This window comes from Mus caroli, chromosome 18 (assembly GCF_900094665.2).
Source record: "Mus caroli chromosome 18, CAROLI_EIJ_v1.1, whole genome shotgun sequence".
Lineage (NCBI taxonomy): Eukaryota > Metazoa > Chordata > Mammalia > Rodentia > Muridae > Mus > Mus caroli.
This window is the reverse complement of record NC_034587.1, coordinates 32,691,978-32,715,853: the sequence shown is the minus strand read 5'-3', so window position 1 is coordinate 32,715,853 and position 23,876 is coordinate 32,691,978. Positions and strand designations below refer to the sequence as shown.

The 23,876-nt window shown below is 43.4% G+C and overlaps 1 protein-coding gene across 3 annotated transcripts in view; it reads left to right on the top strand.

Annotated features, from left to right (window-relative positions):
- The window catches only part of Sil1 (SIL1 nucleotide exchange factor), a 240,190-nt gene that overhangs the window by 51,493 nt on the left and 164,821 nt on the right, over positions 1 to 23,876 (top strand). For all 3 annotated transcript variants that reach the window (XM_021150502.1, XM_021150503.2, XM_021150504.2), the window contains one exon: positions 14,028 to 14,141. In XM_021150502.1, coding sequence (XP_021006161.1) covers positions 14,037 to 14,141 — 105 coding nt within the window. In that variant the 5' untranslated portion in view covers positions 14,028 to 14,036. The remainder of the gene's footprint in view (positions 1 to 14,027; positions 14,142 to 23,876) is intronic.

Genomic DNA, 23,876 nt, shown 5'->3' with positions numbered 1-23,876 from the left:
TGTGAGCCACCATGTGGTTGCTGGGATTTGAACTCTGGACCTTCGGAAGAGCAGTCGGGTGCTCTTACCCACTGAGCCATCTCACCAGCCCAACTTTTTCATACTTTGCCTTGACAGTTCTTTCTTGACCACTTTTCTGGGGAGCCAGTCACACTGATCCTTTAAACTCACACTGAAGGCTGCCCTGACAAGTAGGGTGAAGTTGTAGCTTTCTCTATGTGTTGTATATTCCTTGCACTGATAAGCGGATGGTCTGATCTTGGACTTGCTGAGCAGGCCTACGGAGTCACCAAGAGATCATTGAAAGGGAGCTCATTTAAATGTTTCTTGAGTAGTTAACATTTTAGGATAAAAGACTCTGTTGAGCACTGCTTTCTATAATTTTAGGTTTATATATGATCATAGATGTGGCCACACATATTTTGTTTAAATGAGTAATTCATATATATGCTTCTTCTACTCTATTTTGAGAAGGGGTGCATAGTGACAGGGTCTCATGATGTAGCTCTAGCTGGCTTTGAACTTTCAGTGATCCTTCTATTTCTGTCTTCTCAGTAATATTTTCCTTACTCGTTTTTATTGATCCAAATAGATGTGTTTAGGTGTTTTGCCTGCATGTATATCTGTGTACCATGTCTGTGCTGCTGCCCATTGATGCCAGAAGAGGGCATCAGATCACTATGACAGGAGTTACAGAGAGTTGTGAACTACCATGTGGGTATTTGGAATTGAACCCAGGTCCTCTGGAACAGCAGCCAGTGCTGTTAACTGCTAAGCTATCTTTCCAGCCCTCTAAACAATTTTTAAAATGGCTAATCATTTGGTATCCTATGATTTTTTAAAAAATATTTTTGCTTTTACTCAATCAACAGATATTTTTTTGAGCGCCAGACAGTGTTGGACCTTGAGGATACAAGGGCTAGGTTGGGCAGACAGTTATTTCTAACCCTTGTGGATTAGCCAGTCAGATGGATTTCAGCTGCGACAGCTGTGACGAAGAACTTGACTACCCGAGAGAGCCCAGGTTCTAGTTTCCTTTCAGTTGCCGTGCTGAAATACTTTAGCTAAAAGCAACTTAGGGGAGGAAGGAGTTTTATCCTACACTTCCAGGTCACCGTCCATCATTGCAAGTGGGATCAGGTCAAGAACCTTGAAAGCAAGACTGCGTGTATCCCACACAGCATTTCCTCCAATCCAGGAACGCTTTCACTGGCAAGGAAGCACAGCATAAACTATAGAAGAGTGCTGCCTACTGCCTCGTTCTCTGGCTTACTTATCTATCTTCCTCATAGAGCCCAAGACTACCTGCCCAGGGAATGGTTCTGGCCATGGTGGCCTTCCTACTTAAGGTAACAACCAAGACAATAACAGACAAATCAAACTGATAAAAGATGGTTAACAGCCAGGAGTGGTGGCGCACGCTTTTAATCCCAGCACTCGGGAGGCAGAGGCAGGTGGATTTCTGAGTTTGAGGCCAGCCTGGTCTACAGAGTTCCAGGATCAGCCAGGGCTACACAGAGAAACCCTGTCTCGAAAAACCAAAAACCAACCAACCAAACAAAAAAGATGGTTAACTTAGACCTTTTCCAAGTGATTCTAGGTTGTGCCAAGTTGACAGTTAATGCTAACTAAGAAACCTTGAAGAGACTTTTCTTTTCCTTCCCTTTTTTCTTCCCTTCCCTTCCCTTCCCTTCCCTTCCCTTCCCTTCCCTTCCCTTCCCTTCCCTTCCCTTCTCCTTACTTTCTCCTTCCTTTCTGTCTCTGTCTCTCTCTGTTTCTGTCCATCTCTGTCTGTCTGTCTGTCTCTGTCTCTCTCTCAGGCCTGGAGCTTCCACTTGTGCTTTTCCTGTTTGTGGGATCATGGGCTCACTCCCCCCACCCTTTGTCACTTTCAGTGTTTCAGACTTTACACGAGCATGTAGTAATACATAAATAACTGGTCTTATGGCATTTTCATACATGCACATACTGTATTTTGTTCATATTCACCCATTACCTTCCTCCCCTCATCTTTTTTGAAATAGTCTTGACTAGAACTCACTATATAGTCTGCTCTGACTTCAGACATCCTCCTGCCCAGTCTTCTGAGTGCTGTGATTACGCTGCCATCCTTGTCTTCTAAGATGCATGGAGACTTAGGCTAAATAGTGACAATTCTACTAAAATGAGTATCTGAGCAAAGCCCAGGAAAGCTAGTCCTGGGAACGTGGCAGAGGTAGTTCTGGAATGGGGCTGCCGTTTCCTAGGCAATACTCTGCTTAATATTTTTAGCGTGTGGTCACGGCAGAACTAAATGTAGTTTCTGATCCCAAATTGGTAATAAATGTAGATATATTTAGAGCCAGAAACAATGCATTTAAAATTCTCTGCTCCTTAATTGTGTGCCAAGTGCTGAGTTTAGGTTTCTTTGTTTCTTGGCTACCTACCCAGCCTCCCACCATCTTTTGGAGAAGGCTGGAGAAGGCGCCTGGATTTTCTCTGGGTGTTGGGTGGGATTGTGAAACCCGAGAGTTATGGGTCTCTGAGTTATGTTGAGAGGCATCTGATTTTGTGTGTGTGTGTGTGTGTGTGTGTTTCTGCCTACATAAGTAAATGTGTATGTTTTAAAATTCATCTCCCTTTCAAATTTTTAAGGATGTGGTATTATAAATAGCTGTGGGCTCTCAGGCACTTTAAAATATAATGTTTCAGTTACCTGATGACAGTCAAAGCCAACATGGGTAGTTGTAATTTCTATGCTTGGCGACCCATCCTCTCATATTGCCACGAAATGTTTTTGCAAGTAAATGTTGTTGTTGTGTGTCCCCTGTAAGTTAAGGAACACCCTCGTTGTTATCTATCTTCCAATTAGAAAGTTGTATTTCACATGGGCTACAGAAGTGTCTGTTTTTTCATGGTATAGCCCCAGGGAACTTTCTTTTAAATCGTTGTACCATCTGAGCCTTAGATGTGGGAAGGCTGGTTCAGAGAACCTTGTTCCCAGCATCCACAAGGCAGCTAACAACTGTCCATAATTCTAGTTCCAAGTTATCTGATGCCCAGTTCTGGCCTCTGAGGATACTATATGCAAGTAGTACACTGTTGCATGTAGCTTTTGCTACCCCGCATAAGCCCCTGGAATGGGGTGCACTACAATCCTGACCCAGAATCCACCAATAAAAGTTGTTCAATTTCAACTTGCCTTTGGAGCGGGCGTGGTGGCACACACCTTTAATCCCAGCACTTGGGAGGCAGAGGCAGGAGGATTTCTGAGTTGGAGGCCAGCCTGGTCTACAGAGTGAGTTCCAGGACAGCCAGGACTACACAGAGAAACCCTGTCTCTAAAAAAACAAAAACAAAAACAAAAACAAAAAAATCAACTTGCCTTTAGACACAATTGCTGGGCTCTACTATCTCCTGCCTGGGAAAGTGTGCCCTTATTAATATTCTTATCTCTGTAACTTCCACCTGCCCTAAACTTTAGTAGCTCAAACACATCTAATCCCTGTTAAATACCACAGAACACCTACCTATAGGAGCGATCACAGGCCATCACTCCTCCCTCCTCCCAAGACCTCACATGGCTGCTTGGTTTTTCTCTTTCCGAAACAAGGCAAACTCTTCTCTTCTCCCTTGTCTCTTGCCTCCAGGGACCTGGAAGTACCGCCTGTTTCTTCCAACCAGCAATTGGCCCATGGCTTCTTTACTGACAGATCAAAAACCATCTGGGGAACAGGATAGCATCAGAACCACTTCTACAATGCACTTATGTACATGCAGGCAAAACACTCATACACATAAAAAATAAAGATAAAAATATAAACTGTATCTGTAAAAATATGAATACTGAATGCTTTTAACCCACACCAGCATATAATAGGGCTTGGTATGTTGTTAGGAACTATCAGTTTTACCTTCCTCTAGAATCTTCTGGTCCCAGTAAGAGACCCTGCTGTCCTTTGGAAGCTTAGAGGCCTTAGAAAAAAAGGAAAGATGAATTCTGATCCTTGCTCTGCTGTGCTTGCTGTGGATGCTCCTAAAATCCCTGATGCTCTGTAGAGGTAGAAGAGCAACAGCAGGAGTGTGGAGATAGGCCCGAGTTATCAGGAAGCTGGACTCCGAAGGCAGCCAGTATCACTTAGGTTTCAGCGTGTGCACCCCAACCATCAAGTGGTCTATGTTTGTGGGTAATTTGTAGCTCAGGCCTGGGCTCCAATCAGAGGCAATCCTGGATAGTGACAGAATCTACTACTTTGCTTGGCTTTGTGAGTTTGGCTTCAAACTCACAGAGATCTGTCTGGCTCTTTTTCCAGAGTGCTGGAATCAAAGGTTTGTACTACCATGCCCAACTTAGCTACAAGGGTTTTTGAACTTTCACTTTGTCTCAGGCACTGTTCTGTATGTTTTGTTATCTGATTTAATCTGATAACCATACAACTAAGTAGTTACTTGCAAGTCTCCTTTATAGATATTGAAACTTAACAATGTTAATCATCAAAGTCACACAGCTAGTCAGGGGAATCTGAATCAATCCAGAGTATTGGAGTAGAGATGAGATGGAGTAGAGTTTCTTGTGACTTTGATTGTTACTGTCAGCATCAACTGATCACTCTCAGGAAGAGCCAAGAAATAATTATAAAGGAGAGTCTGCTGGGCTCACTTCATGCTTACAGCTTATCTAGTGGAAGGCATAGTGATCAGGCTGTGGCTCTTACTCACATCCTGTGTCTGTGTGTGTGTGTGTGTGTGTGTGTGTGTGTGTGTGTGTGAGAGAGAGAGAGAGAGAGAGAGAGAGAGAGAGAGAGACAGAGACAGAGACAGAGACAGAGAGACAGAGAGACAAAGAAAGACACAGAGACAGACTCAGAAACTTGGACACATAGAAGCAGGTCTATCCACAAGAGGGCCTCAGTAGGCTCATTTAAAAATTTTTCTCATGACAAAAAATGTGAGTTTTTTTTTTATATTATTGCAGAACAGATAAAATGATGGACTGAGTTTCTGTGGCTGATTTCACAGACCAGTGGAGAGACAGCATGACCTATGGAAAGAGCCCTGGTTCTGGGGCCAAATTGGCTTTACATTCTCAATCTATTGTTCTCTGGCTGCATGAACTCTGGCTAGTTACTTAACCTCTGAATTTTGGTCCTCTCATGGGTAAAATGAGCAGCATATTAGAACCACCTCAGAGGGTTGTTGTGGCGAGTAAATGAGCTTAGCATTTTGCTCAGCACATATACAGTGCTCTATAAATGTAGGGTGTAGTTATTATTTAACAGAATTGATTGTCCTCCGAGATGCTTAGTTACTGCGTTGGAATACGAGGGAAGGAGTCTGGTGTGGTTCTCTTCCACACCAACTGCTACAACTCAACCAAGAACAACGCTTCTGAGCAGGCTGGGGCAGACTAAGGCTCAGCATCAGGAGAATTCCGTCCAACTCGAGTTTCTCCTTGGAGAATCTGCCTCCCTGCCCCATTCTCTGATGGGACGACTGCTCCTCACTGACCTGGGAGTGTGTGCAATGGGACATGGCGATATATTGTCATAGGAACCTGATCCATGGCATCGGAGAATCCCTCGATGATACTATTAAAGAGTATATTTTTTATTAAGACTCCAGTGGAATGTTGAGTATTTCCAAACTCCAAAGTATACAAAGTTAAAGCAACATGCTGCTCCTCTGTGAATGAATGAATGGCTCTCTTGCTGCCTCATTGTCAAACCCAGTGTATCAGTTCCTCTTTATTCAGATTGATCTCTTGGCAGTGCTGTCTACAACTTGATTTTTCTTGTAATTTTTTCTCTTAGAAATATTTATTTTTATTATTTTTAAAAATGTGTACATGTAGCCAGGCGTGGTAGCGCACGCCTTTAATCCCAGCACTCAGGAGGCAGAGGCAGGCGGATTTCTGAGTTCAAGGCCAGCCTAGTCTACAAAGTGAGTTCCAGGACAGCCAGGGCTATACAGAGAAACCCTGTCTCGAAAAACCAAAAACCAACCAACCAACCAAACAAACAAACAAAAAAACCCACCACCACCAAAAAGACCCAAAGAAAACAAAAAAATGTGTACGTGTATGTATCTGCATGTGAGTACCAGCATGTATGTTCAGGTGCTCCCAGAGGCCAGGGGCATCAGAACCCCTCAGCTGGGGTTACTGATAGTTCTCAGTTGCCAGATGTGGGTGTTGGGAACTGAACTCATGCCCTCTGGGAGAACAAGTGCTCTTAACTGCTGAGCCATCGTTTTAGTTCCTTCTCTTACTCTCTTTTAAAAAACATTTTAATTTATTCTTTGACAAATTTCCCCAGCACTTGGGAGGCAGAGGCAGGTGGATCTCTGTGAGTTTGGGGCTAGCATGGTCTACAAAATGAGTTCAAGGACACCTAGGGTTACACAGAGAAACCTGGTCTTGAAAAACAGTTTTATAATGCACATAATGTATTTTGAGTATACATTCTTCCTTACCTATTCATATCCTCTTTCTGTTTTCTCTGAATTCCTTTTCTTCCCAGTAAGTTCTTCTCCTACTTTCATGTCTTCCTTTCCTTTCCTTTCCTTTCCTTTCCTTTCCTTTCCTTTCCTTTCCTTTCCTTTCCTTTCCTTTCCTTCTTCATGACTCAGTTTAATTATGGTTGCTTGAATGAATATATAGATTTTGTGTTACTTACTAGAACATAAGTAACTTACCAGTGGCTATACCACTGAAGAAATATAACTCCCCCAGTAGTTATTAACTGCCAGTAGCTTTTCAGCTAGGGTGGGGCCTCATGAGCCCTCTCCCATCAATGTTGGAGTTGATTGGCTTGGTCTTATATAGGATCTTATGCAGGTAACCACAGCCGCTGTGAGTTCATGAGTATAATAGCTGTATCTCATGTCCAGGGAGCATTCCTCCTCATCCTGTGGCTTTTCTGACCCATATTTGGTGATGTTTTCTGAGTCATAGGATGGAGGGAGGAAGGGAGGAAGAGGTGGGGGGGAGAAGGGAGGGAGAGAGGGGGAGAGAGAGACGGATTGATTGAGATTCTATTTAGGGATACTTAACAGTGCTCAACAGTCAGTGTTTCTTTGACCAGATATGAATCAGCATTAATTGCTGCCTACTGTAGAAAGTTTTTCTGATTAAGGTTGAAACCAACACTAACCTCTGGTTGTAAGCATATATAAAGACTGTTTGCTAACAGGTCCATTTTGCAGAATGACAGCAGGAGATTCCTCACTAGGGCCTATGACCTCGTTGATCATGAACTTTTCAGCAGATTTACAAGTACCAGTTATGAGTTGCCTCCAGTGGAGTAGGCCTCAGATCCAGTCAGAAAGCAGTTGATTACCTCCATGTAGTCATGCCTCTATTGCTCCAGTGGTTACATCTTGCCTGGCAAGCTGGTTCTGTAGTACTCAGTTTTAGCCCATTATTGAATAAGATCATTGATGATGATTCTTTCCAGCAGTATAAAAGCTAGCCAGTAGGAAGGAAGGTCTCAGGTCAATTCCAGCTTGATTTCTTTATGTCCTTTATGTTTTATGTTCTTTATGTATTCGTGATGTCTTCAGCATGAAGGTCTTACCATTCTGTTGTGGTGTGTAGCCAAGAGCAATATCATGAAGCCTATATTTTTTGGTACATCTGGGGCCTCCCTGACATGGCAAGGTATCCCATACTTGGCACTGAGAGTTTTTACTTCACAACCCTTGGCTTCTAGGAGCAGCACTACTCATCCATGCCGTCTCCGCTCTCCTGGACTGGGTAATGCTACACACGAGTCTTACTGCTGCCCCTCTGGTTTCTCAGCCTACTGCCTCTCTCTCCTGACCTGAGGTGGGCCCTGAGGACTATTTTTGGTCTGCTCTCCTTTGCACTCTGAGGTTTCTACAGAGACTACTGTTGTTTCGGTCTCCAATTCTCACTCCTGTTCTGATGGCACTAAGATCCTTGTCCTACCCAGCTCACCTTTCTTTTTATTCATAGATCTACTCTGTGCCCTGTGGCGAATTAAGTGGCTTTCTTGTCATCTGCATTTTAGCAATACAAATGAAAACTGAGCCTTGGCTTCCAACATTCAGATTCTTTGAAGGCTGTGTCCAATCTGGAGAGGGTCAGGCAAAATGTTCTTTTATTCAGTCACTTTACTTGTCTCTTGGTTGTTCTTAGAGCCATCATCTTTTGTCTCTGAAATTGTAATTTTGCAGTAATCTATTTAGCCACTTTCTTGAAAATGTGTACTTCATCCTCCTGGAGTGGGCGCGGGGTAGGTCACGTCCTCCCACCTCCCGGAGAACAGAGTCAAGCCTGCACTTCATTGCTTCCACTTCTCTGTGCTGTTTCCCTCTCCTTCCAGGGCTCTGGTTCTAGTTGGGCCCATTGAGCTCTCTTGGCCTCCTGTGTTCTCTTGCAGAACCAGAATCTGTCCTGTACTGCTGTTGGAAAGGCCTCTTGGGCTGTCTCTTCAGACTGGAAAAGTAGTGTCTGGCCAGGAAAAGGCTTGTGCTCACTGGAAATGTCAGTCTCCAATAGTCTCTCTTCATTTTCACTCTTGGTTGGCAGCCTTGAATTGGAGAGAAGTCTTTACCTGCTTCATCCTAGGAATGTACTTCTCCTTGGGACAGATAGAGTACCTGCTGTACAGATGGCCAGGTTTGAGTCCAGAATGCCAGCTAGTTGGTGGACTGCAGTGAGCAACCATATTTCTGTTGATCTTCAAACACTCTGTGTTCTGTTCTTTCTTGACTTTCTGCTTACTTTGTATCTTGGGAGAAAGCCTATTTGACTACTCCAAACCTAATTCTCTTGTCCTTCAAGTTGTTCTTTAACATTCCACTTCTTTTCTTAAGCCTTAGTACATTGCTCTTCCATGTCAGGGCTGTCCTTTCAGTCTCCTCTTTACGTTTCATATTTGCCTGCTTAAATTAGGTGGTTAGCTTCTGTTTGTGGAGAGGTGAGTGACTGTGTGTGCGTTTGTACAGCCCATAAATAGTAATGAATGTGTCTGTGGGAAGAGCTCATCCTCTAACCTTCAGTTTGCAAAGCACGGGATGGTTTCACAGCTGTTCCTGCAGCTGGCAGTTCTGTGTGCTTGGGTCTGGCTGTCTGGGTGCTAGTATGCTGAGAAAGCTCTGAGTGGATTAGGTCTGCCCTGGGATTTCGGTTCAGACCATATTCTGGTGTGGGGGTTTTCATTAACATCTATTGTCTTCACCTCCAGGGAGCAGGTACCCAGCAAAAAGCCTGTGGGTTAGCTGGAAGAGGTGTGGGCTCTAGAATGTGATTTCCAGGCTAGTGGCCTGCCCTGGTTGGCTGTCGGGTCAGGGACCACAGTAACTACTGTACCAGTGATGGAGGACAATGAAGTGCCAGGTGCTATATACTAAACACTTTTCATGCATTACTTATTGAAGTCTCCTGTCCATTCTCTGTCGTAGAAACTCTTACTATGCCCATTTTATAGGTGAAAAAGGTAACACTTAGCAGAGTTGTGTTTTTAACTTTACTACACTTGTGTGTGTGTATGTGTGTGTGTGTACGTGAATGCCACAGCATGTGAGTAAAGGTTAGAGGACAATTGTTTCCTTGTGTGTGTATACATGTATGCCACAGCATGTGAGCAAAGGTTAGAGGACAATTGTGTGTGTGTGTGTGTGTGAATACATGTATGCCATAGCATGTGTGTTAAGGTTAGAGGACAATTGTGTGTGTGTATACATGTATGCCATAGCATGTGAGTAAAAGTTAGAGGACAATTGTGGGAATCCTTTCCTTCTGCCATGTGGGTCCTTGGGATTAAACTCTGATCATCAGGCTTATTGGCAAGTGCCTTTACCCACTGAGCAATCCTGATGGCTTTGCAAAGTTGTGTCTGAGGTCATGTAGTTAGGAGATCGTCAAAATCATCTTTTTAGGGCTGTAGGACTCTAAGTTGCTGTGCTAAACTTTCTACCCAGTCTTTTTGTCTCCTTATTCCCATTTCCTATTTATAAAATAAAATTTGAAATTCATGCTCTTTCACTTCTTCTAGAAGATGGAAGAAAACAATGTTTCCATATACTTCAGGCAGGACAGGTATATGTGTTTCCATATACTGCAGGCAGGACCAAGTATATGTGTTTTCATATACTGCAGCCAGGACCAAACACCAGCAACGCCAAGGTGGGCTGCTCAACTGGCTGGCTGTGCACTGGACATTTTCACATTTCCCTGGTTCCTCCTGTGCACCGTTCCTGTGGCTTGGAGCAACCACCATCCGCCTGGGTCAGCTAGCCCTGTCAGAACCTGCCTGGTACCCAGAAATCCCCCCACCCCCCTTACTGGCTTCCTTCAGTTTTCTTCCTATTCTTTTGTTTTCTTTTCTCAGAAAAGACTACTGGAGGTTGTCTTGTTTACACAGGGCCCAGACTTCTCCCCAGTCTGTGTGAATGGAGCAGAGGATAAAACAGCATGAGGTGCCAGAGAGGTGGGAGCTTGGCAGCCTCTCCTCATCCATCCCCCAACGTTTGTTCTGGGCTACGGTAAACTGACAATACGGATTGCAGAGCTCCTGATCTCTGTTTAAGTAGACACACTGCCTACAAATGGCCAGTTTTGATAGAGAAATGGTCATCTCAAGTACCTTATTATCTCCCTGTCTCAGAGCCCAAGGGTACTTAAGGAAAAAGTTACTGGGAGACACTGAAATAGTTTCCCTTTTCCTGGACTGATTGGTGCTTTAAGTTGGATGAAGGCCATAAATGTAAAGCTTGTAGATCTGTTCTCTGTGAAGGCCAAGCATGATGGGAGGGTTTGTTTGGCTGGCCCTGAAGGGTGAACTCGGGCTTGTGGATGGCAAGTGCTTTGGGAGGGTGCTCACCTCAGGCCTAGTGGGGTGCCATGACTTTGGCTTTATGTTCAGGTTTTCTTTTGTGGCCCCAGATGCCTGGGTGCCTGCTATGGTTCACAGATCATCCTAGCAAAATGCAGCTCTGTCTGCTTCCACTCTGCTCTTTCTCCTTCTCCATTGGTTTCAGCCAAAGCTCGAGACAGGCTTTGCCTGCATCCTCTCTACCCAAACCAAGTGGCAGGGCTGCAGGCCGGGCCTTAAAGGACAGACACGTGTCCCCTGCTACTCGCTACAGAGTTAGTATTTGTTCTCTGGATATCCCTCCAAAGCCTGGGAAACGTATTCCTTTGAGCTGACCCCACTTCACCTCTATCTCTCCTCAGTCTTCCCAATGGCCCACTCCTAACTCCATGCCTGCTCTCTTTTGTGAGAAAACAATTGGAGGCGATAACTAGGTCAGCTGTATGGTCCTTGTGGGATCATTGAGGAGAGATGAAGGATCCATTTTCACTTGATCTCTCATCCTCTGTATTGGCAGAAAATGTTGCTGCTGCATGAGTGTGTGTAGGAGACAGAGGAGATGAGAACCCTGTGGAGCTGCCTTTCCCCTGCCCTCCGGTCCCCTTCCTACTCTAGGAGATAAGGAAGCTGTTACACTGCAGTGGCCACCTCCCACCTATTGCTCCTCAGTCTCTTCTGGGCCTCTTGTTCATTTCTCATTTTGCCCTTGACTTCTTCTTTCTCATCTGTCTTTCTTATTGCCAGTTCCATATTTACCCCTAACTGTAGGAAGGGAGCATGTGACTGTGTGTGCACATGCATGTATGCATGAGCACTGTCACGCAAGGAAGGACATCTGTGGCTCTGGGGTTAGTGTGCTTTCTTTTATCTTTCCTCCTCTCCCTTCCTTTCTTTGCTTTTAAGATAGCATCTTCTGTGGTCCAGCAGACTGGCCCTGAGCCAGTATCCTCAGTGTCTTCCTGAACGGACTTTCCAAGGGCATAGATTGCAGAAGTGAGCTACCATGCCTGACTATTTTCTTTTGTTTTATATTCTGATAATGTACCTCACATTATCCTGACTCTCAAGTCAAGTTTGCAGGGATAAGAAAGATAAAAAGGCATTTGGGAGATCCAGGGCTGTGTCCTCTTGAGACCTTGGCCTCCCTAGCCTCTCTTAGCGTGGTAGCCCCATCCCTTGATCATCCTTAGCCAGCCTGGCCCCTTTCCATCACCCTGGATATGGACAGGTACCTGCTCAGAACAGTGCAGTTGCGGTGAACCCCTTCTTTGTCTCAGTGTGATTGGTGCCCCCAGGAAGCCAGGATGCTGGGAGGAACTTGTGTGGCACTCAGCAGTTCCATTTTGTGATTAAAAAAAAAAAAATGGAGAGGGAGACTGGCAGAAAGCAAAAGCTGTTGCTGCTGGGTGAATGTAGCAGCTATTTTTAGCCCTAAGCCTTTGCTTTTCCGTTTGGCTGTGCTTTTTTAGCACAGTGCTGGTCCAGCAGGGATGTTTTCTTTCAGGGCTGCAGATGTCCTTAGGGAAGGTTTCTGTCTGCCCCTGGGAAGACATGGGCTGGTCAAAGGGCAATAACTTCAGAGAGTGGGTCCATTTTGCTGCAGTTATGTCACAGAACCAGCAAATCGGAGCAGGGTGGAGCATGGCAGGGGTAGGAGAGAAATGTAAACAGCATAGTCTCAGATACACAGAAATACTCCTCTGATTCAGTCACTTCGCTGCACGGGACTGGAGGGAGCAGCATCAGGCTGTGAAGCATCTTCCCAGAGTCTGGGCTAACACATTCTGAATCCTTCTGAGCTTCGTGTCACTCTGTCTTAGTGTTGTTTCTCTCCCTGCCCCTCCTAGATTATGTGCTAGTTTGAGTAAAGTTGTCTTGATGTCCAACTTTATTACAAATTGTATTGCTAGTCTACAGAGACTCTCTATTAAGCATGATTCCCCACTCTCCCTTTCCTTCACCCACTTGCAGACAGAGAGATGCTCCTTCCTCCCCTTATGATTTCTAGATACTTCATGAAGGTCAAATCACATTATATATGTCCTTTTCTATGTGGCCATTTCACTTGATGTTATGTTCTGGGGCTTTGTGTTCCAGTATGTACCCAATTTCATTCTTTTTATATGACTGGTTAGTAGTCTCTGTGTGTGTGTATAGTAGATTTAAATTTTTTGTTTCTTTTTTGACAAGATCTTACATATGCAGTCTGTTTTTGAACTCACTGTATAGTTAGGGCTGGCTTTGATGTCCTGATCCTTCTGATTGTACCTCCCAACTGCTGGAGTTACAGGTATGCAGCACTGTGCCTGGCTAAATCTCTTTATCTGTTGTTGAGCACTTGGGTTAGCTCTACTGTAGGTGTATTCCTGGCTGTAGAGCAGTTTTATCTGTCACTTTTTGTTTTGTTTTGCTTTAAAGACATGGTCTCACTATGTAGTCCAGAATGGCATTAAATTCTTGATCCTCCTATCTGACTTAAAAGCAGAATTTTTGTTTGTTTGTTTGTTTGTTATTTGTTTTGCTTTAGGTTTATTTTAACCACGTGTACTAATGTGTCAGTATATGTATATGTGACATGGGAACTGCAGAGAACACCATGTGATTTGATAGAATTACATTGAATTTGTATGTTGTTTTGGTTAGGATTGTCATTTAACAATATTGTCTCTAATCCATGAATATAGGACATCTTTCTGCCCTTATGCTTTAAAACTGTTAATATCTACAAATAATTATGCCATGATTTGTTTGGTCATTTAAAAAGGAGTGCAGAGGATTTTGTGGCTTGGAAATGTTGAGCTTTGCTGCAGGATGCTGATGCTATCTGTTGTCAGCTGTGATAATAATGGGTATGGTTAAAAGAGGATGCTACAGATACTGATATGGACCTGGTCCTGATTCTGTTCACATGTAGTTCAGGTGCATAATTTCCTTCTTTTCCACCATAGCCAGTAGCACTATCTATACGCCCAGATACTGTCAGTGGGGAAGGAAGGGCCAGGGCTGTTATGCACATGCATTTCTAACCAGGGCCAAACCCGAGTGATGAGAGATGGGAGCTGCAGAGATTTATGTAGCAGCAGTAGAAGGCCTATTGCACTTCTGTACAGGAGCTGTCTGACATTTGTGGAGTTAAACACTGTTATGGGAACCATGATGGTGGGGAGGAACCAGGCCCTGACCTTCTGTTTTCTGTGCTTGTACCCTCAGGTCCTGGTTATGGCTCCTCAGCACCTGCCTTCAACTAGGATGGCCTCTCCAGGAATGCTGCTGGGGCTGCTGTTGACTTCCTGTTTAACTCTCTGCCTCAGCTGTCAGAACTCAGTAAGTGTCTTCCTATAGATTAGAGCCGGCAGGAGGAGGCCTGAGTCAGCCCCCTTGTCCCCAAGACCACTGTGGGATGGGCTAGGTTTAGAGTTTTCTGTTTGATGGGAACAGTTTTCTCATTTCCAGTTCCTTTAGTTCCTGTTTAAAGGTCATGGCAGTTTCCCTTTGAGGAGACAATGGAGATAACAATGATGATAATGAAGTAATAATAAGCTCCCATGCACCAAGCATTGAATGAAATGTTTCGTTTTTTTTTTTGTTTTTTTTTTTTTTTTTTTGTTTTTTTTTGAGACAGGGTTTCTCTGTATGTGTAGCCCTGGCTGTCCTGGAATTCACTCTGTAGACCAGGCTGGCCTCGAACTCAGAAATCTGCCTGCCTCTGCCTCCCAAGTGCTGGGATTAAAGGCGTGAGCCACCACACCCGGCTATGAAATGTTTTATGTGTATTCTTTTTTAAAATAATAATTTATGTGCATTGGTGTTTAGTCTGCATGTAAAACTGTGTGAGGGTATCCAGTCTTGGAGTTACAGACAGTTGTAAGCTGCCCCGTGGGTGCTGGGTGTTCTATTAGCCAGTGCTCTCAACTGCTGAGTCATCTCCTCTGCCCTCTTGTGTGTATTCTTTTTTTTTTTTTTTTTTTTTTTTTTTGAGGCTTTCTCTGTATAGCCCTGGCTGTCCAGGCTGGCCTCGAACTCAGAAATCCGCCTGCCTCTGCCTCCCAGGTGCTGGGATTAAAGGCCTGTGCCACCACCGCCCAGCCTGAGGTACTTTTGTCAGAATCACCACTATGTGGAGAAAAGCTGGGGGAAGTCAGGATTATCCTGACAACTCGATGGCAGCTCCCAAACAGACTGCTCCTTCCTCTTCTTTGTCCTTGTCTTCTGTCCAGAGATTATGTCTCCTTTTCTTGTTCTTCTCGGGCCTGTCCTGGTTAATTTAGACCGCATTGTTCAGAGCTGCAGTGTTTGTCACAGGTAGATAGAGATTGCCAAAAGAAGCCTGGCTTGCCTGCAGCACATTAAACCTTTTCCCCCCCGGATTGTCTCCACAGCAATAGACTGCTCTTGACCAGCTATCTCCCCTTCCCTACAGTTTTACCTTCCCTGGCCACCTTTCCCAATCCCCCAGGGCTCTTACTAAAAGTTGGGTAAAGCTTTGGAAGAGAGGCCCTTGAAGTGCAAATGACAATTGTGATGAATTCTATAACAACCCAGCTCAGCTAAGGTTCACCTCTGGCTCCAAGCTTCCACCTTCTCTGTGAAGTGATTTGTTTCCCCAACCTCACTTGCTAAGTGGAGTGGAGAATGTACAGATAGGAGTCACGAATCCTTTTGAGCTTTTGATGTTCATTCTCTGACAGATCCTGTTGGTCCTGATCTGCAACCCCCTCCACATGCTCGCTTGCTCTTTCTCTCTCTCTCTCTCTCTCTCTCCCCCCCCCATCCCTCCCTTCCTCTTCCTCCTCATCGTCCTCCTCCTCCTCTTCTTCTTCCTCCTCCTCCTTTTTTTCTTTGGCTTTTCAAGGACAATGGGAATGGAATCCCAGGATTCTTGGGGATAGGACTAGTTACAACATGATGTCTCTGACATAGCTTATAATAAAACTTACCCAGAAAGGCACCCAAGAGTCTTGAGGGATCAGACATGTGTCCCCTTCTCAACTTAGAGCTCAGGAGGATCCCTATGTTCCCTGTTGAGAGAAAGCAGATGCACAATTAACAAAGCATGCTGATGAATTTACTTAAGGACTGTGTGTTAGCAAGTCCCCTTTGGATAATAGTCTAACCAAATAGATGAGCTTTCAGAACCGTAATTATTCTGGCCCATTTATATTAGCTCTATTGAGTCTCAGAAAAATGTTAATACCGACTCTCATCAAGAGAAGCTGCTTTTATCCTTGTCTGTTCCTAAGCTGTGTCTGTTTGTCATAATCTCTCATCATGTGCTAAGAGCAGTAGGAGTTAAAGCATCTTTTCTCTCATATCATAAAAGTGCTGCCCCGATGGCATTTAAAATCCAAATTATGCAGCCAGCCAGTCACCTTGCTGGTATTATAAATGGAATCAGTGCTTATGACCCTTTCTTCAGAGCCTGGAGTCCAAGCATTGTTCTTGCTGAACTGGAATTGACCTGCTTGAAGGCATTTGTTTTGGTTGATACCTACCCACGGCAGGATATCTGTGCATATCTGTGTGATCTGGGGAAGACTTTTCTACCCAGCACCTGATGTCATACTCCCTTGTGGGAGTATTTAATATTCGATGTCATCTTGACAGGCTTGAGGGTTGCCTAGGAGACAAATGTCTAGGCATGTCCGTGAAGGAGTTTGTAGATGGGTTAATTGAGGTGGAAAGACCTGCTCTAGCGGCTGGTGACAGCATTCTGAGTTGGGATCCTGGACTACATGGAGAGGAGAAGGCAAGCTGGACCAATATTCATACCTCTCTGCTCCCTGACTGAGGATGCCAGGAAGTACTTAGCCTAGGCTCTTGCAGCCTTTCCCCACAAAGGACACCTTCCCCCTTTTAATATGCATTGGTATTTGGCCTGCATGTATATCTGTATGAGGGTTTTGGATCCACTGGAACTTGAGTTATAGATACTTGTGAACTGGTCCTCTGGAAGAGCAGCCAGTGTGCTCAGTCACTGAGCCATCTCCTTCCCCTACTGTATCCCTTTTTAAGACACTAGCCAAAGTAACCATTTCTTCCTAAAGTGGCTTTTATCAGGTATTTTGTTACAGCATCCAGAAGTGTTAAATTGGATGCCACATCATAAGAGGAGGATAAGGGCTGAAGGGACTGTGCCTGTGAAGTTCTTGTCTGCTAAGATGCTGTGAGCGGGTGGAGAGGCTGTGGAGCTTAGTGAGACGAACATAGCCCTTATGTTCTCTTTTGTGACCATGTCTGAGGTTTGTTTCCTCATCTGAGAGACTCGTTGCTATCTCCTTCGCAAATTTTTATTGAGATTAAATATGATTGAATAGGTAAATACCAGCACTAGTACAATATGGCAAATAAATACCAGACGTTGTTTTTAGTATGGGAGTATGGATTCCAGTGGTTAATTTTTCAAAGGGGGGTTGTAATATGCTACCCTAGAAGTCTCTCTATGTCATAGTGTTGTTGACACAAAAGCCCACAGCTCTCTTCTTAAAGGGAATAAGAAATAGCTTATTTGGGAGGCATTTTGAGTGACCATGACCTATAAACACAGATTTTGCTTATCCAAAATATTCCATGTTCCAACATGGCAGCAGTTTCATAAAGTGTTTACAGATCATAAATCAAGGCAAGTGAGTCTATCAGAGATGAAGCTACATCAAGATGGGTGAAGCTTTCTATAGGCTCAAGATGCTATCTGAGGACACTACCAAGAATGTCCTCAGACTGGTAGAACCAATTGTTTGTTGGGTCAATAGATTCTAAAAGTTTTTTTTTAATCTATTGTCACAGGATGCTCTGATGTGTGTGTGTCTGTGTGTGTGGCATGGGGAGCATGGCTGTTCTGGAGGACCAGATCTTAGCCCAAGAGAAGGGAATTAGGCTCCGGACCTGTGACATTCCAGTCTCTCCACAGTACTAAAATTCTAATCAGCCAATCAGTTTCTGCAGACAGAGATTCCTCCTGGGAATTTTTGTTCACAGCCAGATACATCTTCTTTTCAGAACTTTCCGTTCACAGTGTCTACCATCTATGATTAGGGTTTATTCATTCTCTTTGATCTTAAAGGTTTGATTTAGCCTTTAAAACTATCCGACGCAACTACAAGCACCAGAAAGTGTGTATGGCTGTTTAATGTGTTTGTCAGCTAACACCTCTGTTGGGAGTCCTTGCTAGTCAGAAGAGAGGACATTGATATTTGGAATGATGTGATAAGGAGGAGAGAGTGCTGTGTTCTAGCATGGAAAGGAGCCATGAGAAGCCAGCTGTGCGTGCTGGAACACGAGATTTATTTTAGACTTGACCAAGAGCAACCCGCCTCTCTCATCTTTTAGTTTCCCTGTTAGTCAGGACACTGTTCTGCTCTCCTCAGACCCTGGAACTGTGGTTTTTCTCACCTGGCCCGTGAGTATCTGCTTGGGAGGAGGGATATGCTGGTACATATATCAAAGTGACCTCTTGTTCCAGCTTTACTTCCTTAGCATTCAGGGTACACCACTAACTAAGATATTTAACTAGGAAATAGGAAAGTGAGTCTGATTTCCCACGTGAGTTTCAGAGTCATGCTGTCCAGAATGTAGGTCCTTGCTCTTCTGAGCAGTGAGATTGTGAATAGGCCTTATCCTCCATCTCATCTGTACAGTGGGGATAGTCTGTCCCTCACAAGCGAGGCTCTGATGAATCCAATCATGGGAAGCAATTTAACCGTTAGCTGCCATGATTATTGTAACCCCATTCTTATGATGCTGTTTCTCCACAAAATCTCTTCTCCAATTCTCTTTTGAATTTACTGTCCAGTCTGGGATGTTGATGCCACTGACTTTCTGTGATTCCTGGGAAGATATCTAGTCACTCAGAGCCAGATCTGGTGAACAGAGAGAACAGATTGAACACAAGAGCACCGAATTTATGTCATTTTCCACTAAAGTCTGAGATTTCTTAAAATTTGATTCAAAGATGATACTAAGAAATGATGTTTTTTAAAAAAAAAAGTTGAGCAAAAAGGACTGTTGAAAATGTTAGGCCCCTTAGGGCTTAAAGGCTGTTGCTTCTTTCTGTGGATGCATTTTATTCTTAATCAATGCAGTCCTCATACACATTTATGAGGTATAGTACATGTATAAAATGTGTAACCACCAGGCTAGGTGATTGCCCGATTTCTAACCCTAGATGTTTATCATTTCTTCAGTTCAGGAACGTTCAAACTTTTCTCTACTAGCTAATTTGAAATACTCAGTTGACTGTTATCAAACATGATTGTGTTTCTCTGTTATTGGACTTCATCTAACAGCACCTGTATCCACTAATCATCCCAGTGCCTCCTTCGTTCCCTATCATGAAAGTAACTGACTAGCCTCAGTGTGATTAAGGACATGTGGTTTTCTGTGTGGTCTAGGAATGTAGTTTGGTGGTTCAGCACTCGCCTAGCCTTGGGTTTGTTTCCTGGTACCACATAAAAATACAAAACAATCCTTCTGTGCCTGGCTAATGTCACATAACAAAGTGTCCTCCAGGCAGTCCCATCAAGCTGTTGAAGACGTGTCTATTGTATATGTGCCAGTTATTTATTATTTTCACTGTCGATCCACTGTTGGGCACCTGGGTAGGTTTGTATCTTAGTGGTTGTGAGTAGTGCTATAGTAAATGTAAGTGCAGTAATTTCTTTGTCATACTGATTTCAGTTCTGTGTACATGATCAGTAGTATGACTGATAGACCCTGTGTCAGTAAACCCTTAACTGTTTTTGATAATGACTACACTAATTTATATTGCTACCAACTGGGTGTAAAAATTACCTCTTTGTATATCCTCACCAGCATCTTTGTATGTGTTTTCTTCATAATAGCCATTCTGACTCAGTAGAATGATAACTTGTTGTTTTTATTTGTATTTTGCTAATGGTGTTGCTGTTGCTTTAGGCATCTTATAGAAGAGTCTGTTGGGAGTTTTCACTTTCAGAGGGTCAGAGTCCATGATCATCATGGCAGGAAGTATGGCAGTGTGCAGGTAGGCATGGTGCTGGAGCAGTAGCTGATAACTTATATTCTCTTGACCTAAAAGCATGAGAGGCAGAGACAGGAACAGGGCTGGGGGGCAGGGGGAGACTGAGAGACTTAGTCACTGTTCTATTGCTGTGAAGAAACACTGTGACCAAGGCAACTCTTATTAAAGGAAATATTTAATCGGGGGCTTACTTACAGTTTCAGATGGTCAGTCTGTTATCATGTTGGGAGCATGGTGGCACACACGGTGCTGGAACAGTAGCTGAGAGCTCCTGATCAAAAGGCAGAGGGAGAAAGCAGAGAGACACGGGGCTTTGAGGTTTCAAAAGTGCTACTCTAACAAAGCCACACCTCCTTATCCTGATGACTAATCATTCAAATATATGAGCCTGGGGGTGGGGTGGGGTGCGGGTGGGGGTGGGGGCTGGTATTATTCAAACCTTCTAGAGACTGGAAATGGATTGAGAAAACTTAAAGCCTGCCCTCAATGACACACCTCTTCCAACAAGACCACACTTCCCAATGCTTCCCAAACAGTTCCACCAACTGGGGACCAAACATTCAAACACAAGAGCCTGTGACTTCCATTCTTAGCAGCACAATGATACCGAATATTTTTCACATACTTGTTAGCTATATTTAAACTGTGTCTGTCCAGGGCTTTGTGCACAGCAGGTAGGTGCCCTGTTACTGAACAGTACTGGAGATGAAATCTAGGGTCCTCATATATGTTAGCTAAGCATTCCACTATGGAGCTACAACCCAGTTCCATGTAGCCATTGAGTTTTTTCATGTTGGTTTGTCTGGTCTCTTTATATATTCTGGTTAGTAATCTCTTGGTGACTAAGAATCTTGCAAATGTTTTTCTCCACTTCTTTAATTTTTTTTATTATTATTGTATTTATGATGTTGTCTGTGGGGACACATCTATAGAGAGTGCATACACTCAGTACAACTTAGTTGATCCTTTGTATGGTTCCTAGGGGTGCTGCAAGTACTTTAACAACTGGATTATCTTTATGGCTGCATTTATCCATTCTTGAAACGTCTTCTCTGAGGTTATGCTGTGTGGAAAGTGTATACCAGTGATGACGTTTTGTGTTTGGGGATCATGTAAAATACAAAAGCCCTTTGCTCCGTCCAGTGTCCTCATGTGCTCCCCTGTGATTTTGTTTATAGTTTCTTATGTTATTTTTTTCTCCCTCTCTCTTTTCCCCCTCCGTTTTCTCTTTTCTTTTTAATATGGTCTCTTGTATCCTGGCTGTTTTCCAACTCCTTGTGTAGCCGAGGATGACCTTGAACTCCTGATCCTCCTGCTTCCACCATTAATGCTGGGATTACAGCTGTGTGCTGCCATGTCCAGTTTATGTGGTGATGGGAGCTCTGAGCCCAGGCCAGCACACATTTGGATGGCAGCAGAGGTGCAGCCCAGCAGCCCTGACAGCTTTGTTCTCTTTGTTCAGGATTGTGTTCACGGGGTTCCACAGTTCCACATGAGTTTTTTTTTTGTTGTTGTTGTTTTGTTTTGTTTTGATTTTGCGTTTCTCTGTGTAGCTCTAGTTATCCTGGAGCTTGCTTTGTAGGCCAGGCTAGCCTTGAACTCAGAGATTCTGGCTGCTTCTACTTTTCCAAGTACTGGGATAAAGTCATGTGCCACCATGGCTGACTGAGTTCCACACAAAGTTTTGCAATTAATTTCCTCCTATTTATCTGTTTATTTTGAGTGTGTATATGTGTGCTTCCTGATACATAGAAGTCAGGAAAACTTTTCAGGGGTCGCCTATCTCCACCACATGAGTCCCGGGGATTGAACTCCTGCTGTAGGCTTGGTGCTGAGCATACTTACCTGCGGAGCTGCCAGCACAAATTTTAGCAGGCCTTCTAAAAACTAACTCTGTAAAATTACTCAGCTCTGTAGATCTTTCTGTGGTATGGGCTGTTGGTAAGCCTGACCTATGAATGTAAGGCGACTTTCCGTTTTCCTGGGGGAGAGATAACCCTCCCTACTCTGCATGTGCACGAGAGAGAGAGAGAGAGAGAGAGAGAGAGAGAGAGAGAGAGAGAGAGAGAGAGAGAGAGAGCGCGAGCAAGAGAGAGGTTATTAAGTGTTCTTATATAGAAAATCACAGCGTTTGCAAACAAGTAATTTGACCTCTTTTTTTTTTTTGATGTCCTTTATTTTTCGTTTTGTTCTAGATTTGTGAATAGACAATTCCAGTTTTCTGCTGCAGCATGCTGTTAACTGTGGATTTACTGTGTGCAAGTCTGTTTTAGATTTTTGAATCTAAGCACCACTGAATCTTATTAAATGTGTTTTTTTGTTTTTTGTTTTTGTATCTGTTGAGATGCTCATGTGGTTTTGTCCTCAGTTTTGTTGATGTGATTAATTATGTTTATTTGTGTATGTGTGTTGAGCCATGCTTGTACCTGTGGAATAAATCTTATTTGATAACCCCCCTAGGAAGTAATTTCTTTTTATCCACCATGGAATCTAAGGATCTCTAACTCAGCTCTTGTGGGCAAGTGCTTTTACTCACTGATCAATCTCAATAGCCCTGTAGGGTTTGTTCGTTCTTAATTGTTATTGGGTTTTTTTTTTTTTTTTTTTTTGACACATTGTTGGGTTTGATTTGCCATTATTTTGTTAAGAATTTTCACATTTATGCCATCACTTATATTGGTCTCTAGTTTCATTGGATTGTTGTGTTCTTATCTAGTTTTAATATTTAAAATAATGCTGACCTAATAGAATGACTTAGGCAGGGGAATCCTGAACCAGACAATTCTTTGGAATAGTTTGATGATCGGTTATAGTGTGGTGAAGGTTTGGTAACCTATACCATGGAGCCTTCTGGTCCTATGTGAAAATGACCTTTATTCTCCAGAAATAATTGTCCTCTCTCCAAGGCTTACTGCCTCCATCTGCAAACCTAGGCCTAGTTCTAGAAGCTCCTATCCTCTATACAATCAATTTTATCTAGAATGTTTTCAGCCTCTGAGACTTACTGCTGAATAAACTCACCTTTTCTTTCTGAACTCTAGCTGGCTGGTTTAACTCAGATATTCTGGAGCCAACTCCTCTCCCAGCTGACTGATTCAATCTGGCTTCTCTCTCTGCCTCTTCTGAATCGCTCTACTTGGTCTCAAACTAACTCTGGCAATCTGTTTTAATCTTCTGGCTCCTTCTTATTCTCTGACTCATTCTGTCTTTATCTGTGTCTAACTTGTCTTTAACCTGTCTCTGTAAAACTCTCCTGGTGAAACTGCTTCCTCCCCTCCCCGCTTGCAGCTCTCTTTAAATAGTTTCCCTTTATTCTCTCTTCTTGTTAGAGTTGGGCATATTCTATTCTGTCAAATCTTTCTGATTCATCATTTTGTCTGCCACCCAAAACTAGACATCATTTTAAAACATGGCTGCTTTTTCCTACAGACTAATTTTACCTTCATTGTTTTGGATTAAGGCTGTGTACTAAGGGTGTGTCTGTTTTCCAACCAGAGGGATGTGCCAAGGACTGAACCACACCACAACTAGAAACATATTTTTTGACATTTTTGTTCTGTTTTGTTTTTTGTTTTTTAATTAAATAACAATCTCAGGATTCACGGTGTGGTCTAATAACCTGCAATGCCTATGCTTGTTTTTTTGTTTTTGTTTTTGTTTTTGGAGTCAGGGTTTCTCTGTGTAGCCCTGGCTGTCCTGGAACTCACTTTGTAGACCACGCTGGCCTCGAACTCAGAAACCTGCCTGCCTCTGCCTCCCGAGTGCTGGGATTAACGATGTGCACCACCACGCCCAGAGTATGTTTGTTTTTGATGGGAGAACTTTTTAGTACTGATTCAGTCTCTCTTTATTTTGGTCTGTTCAAGATTTTTATGTCATGTTCAGCTTCATAGGTTGTGTGTCTGAAAATCAATCCATTTCTTGTGGATTTTCCAATTTTTAGTATTTAGTAATCGATTTCTTGTGGATTTTCCAATTTTTACTATTTAGTTGTATATAATAGTACTTATATTTCTGTAGAATCTGTTGTAATACCCCCCCCCCTTTTTTTTTTTTTTTTTTTT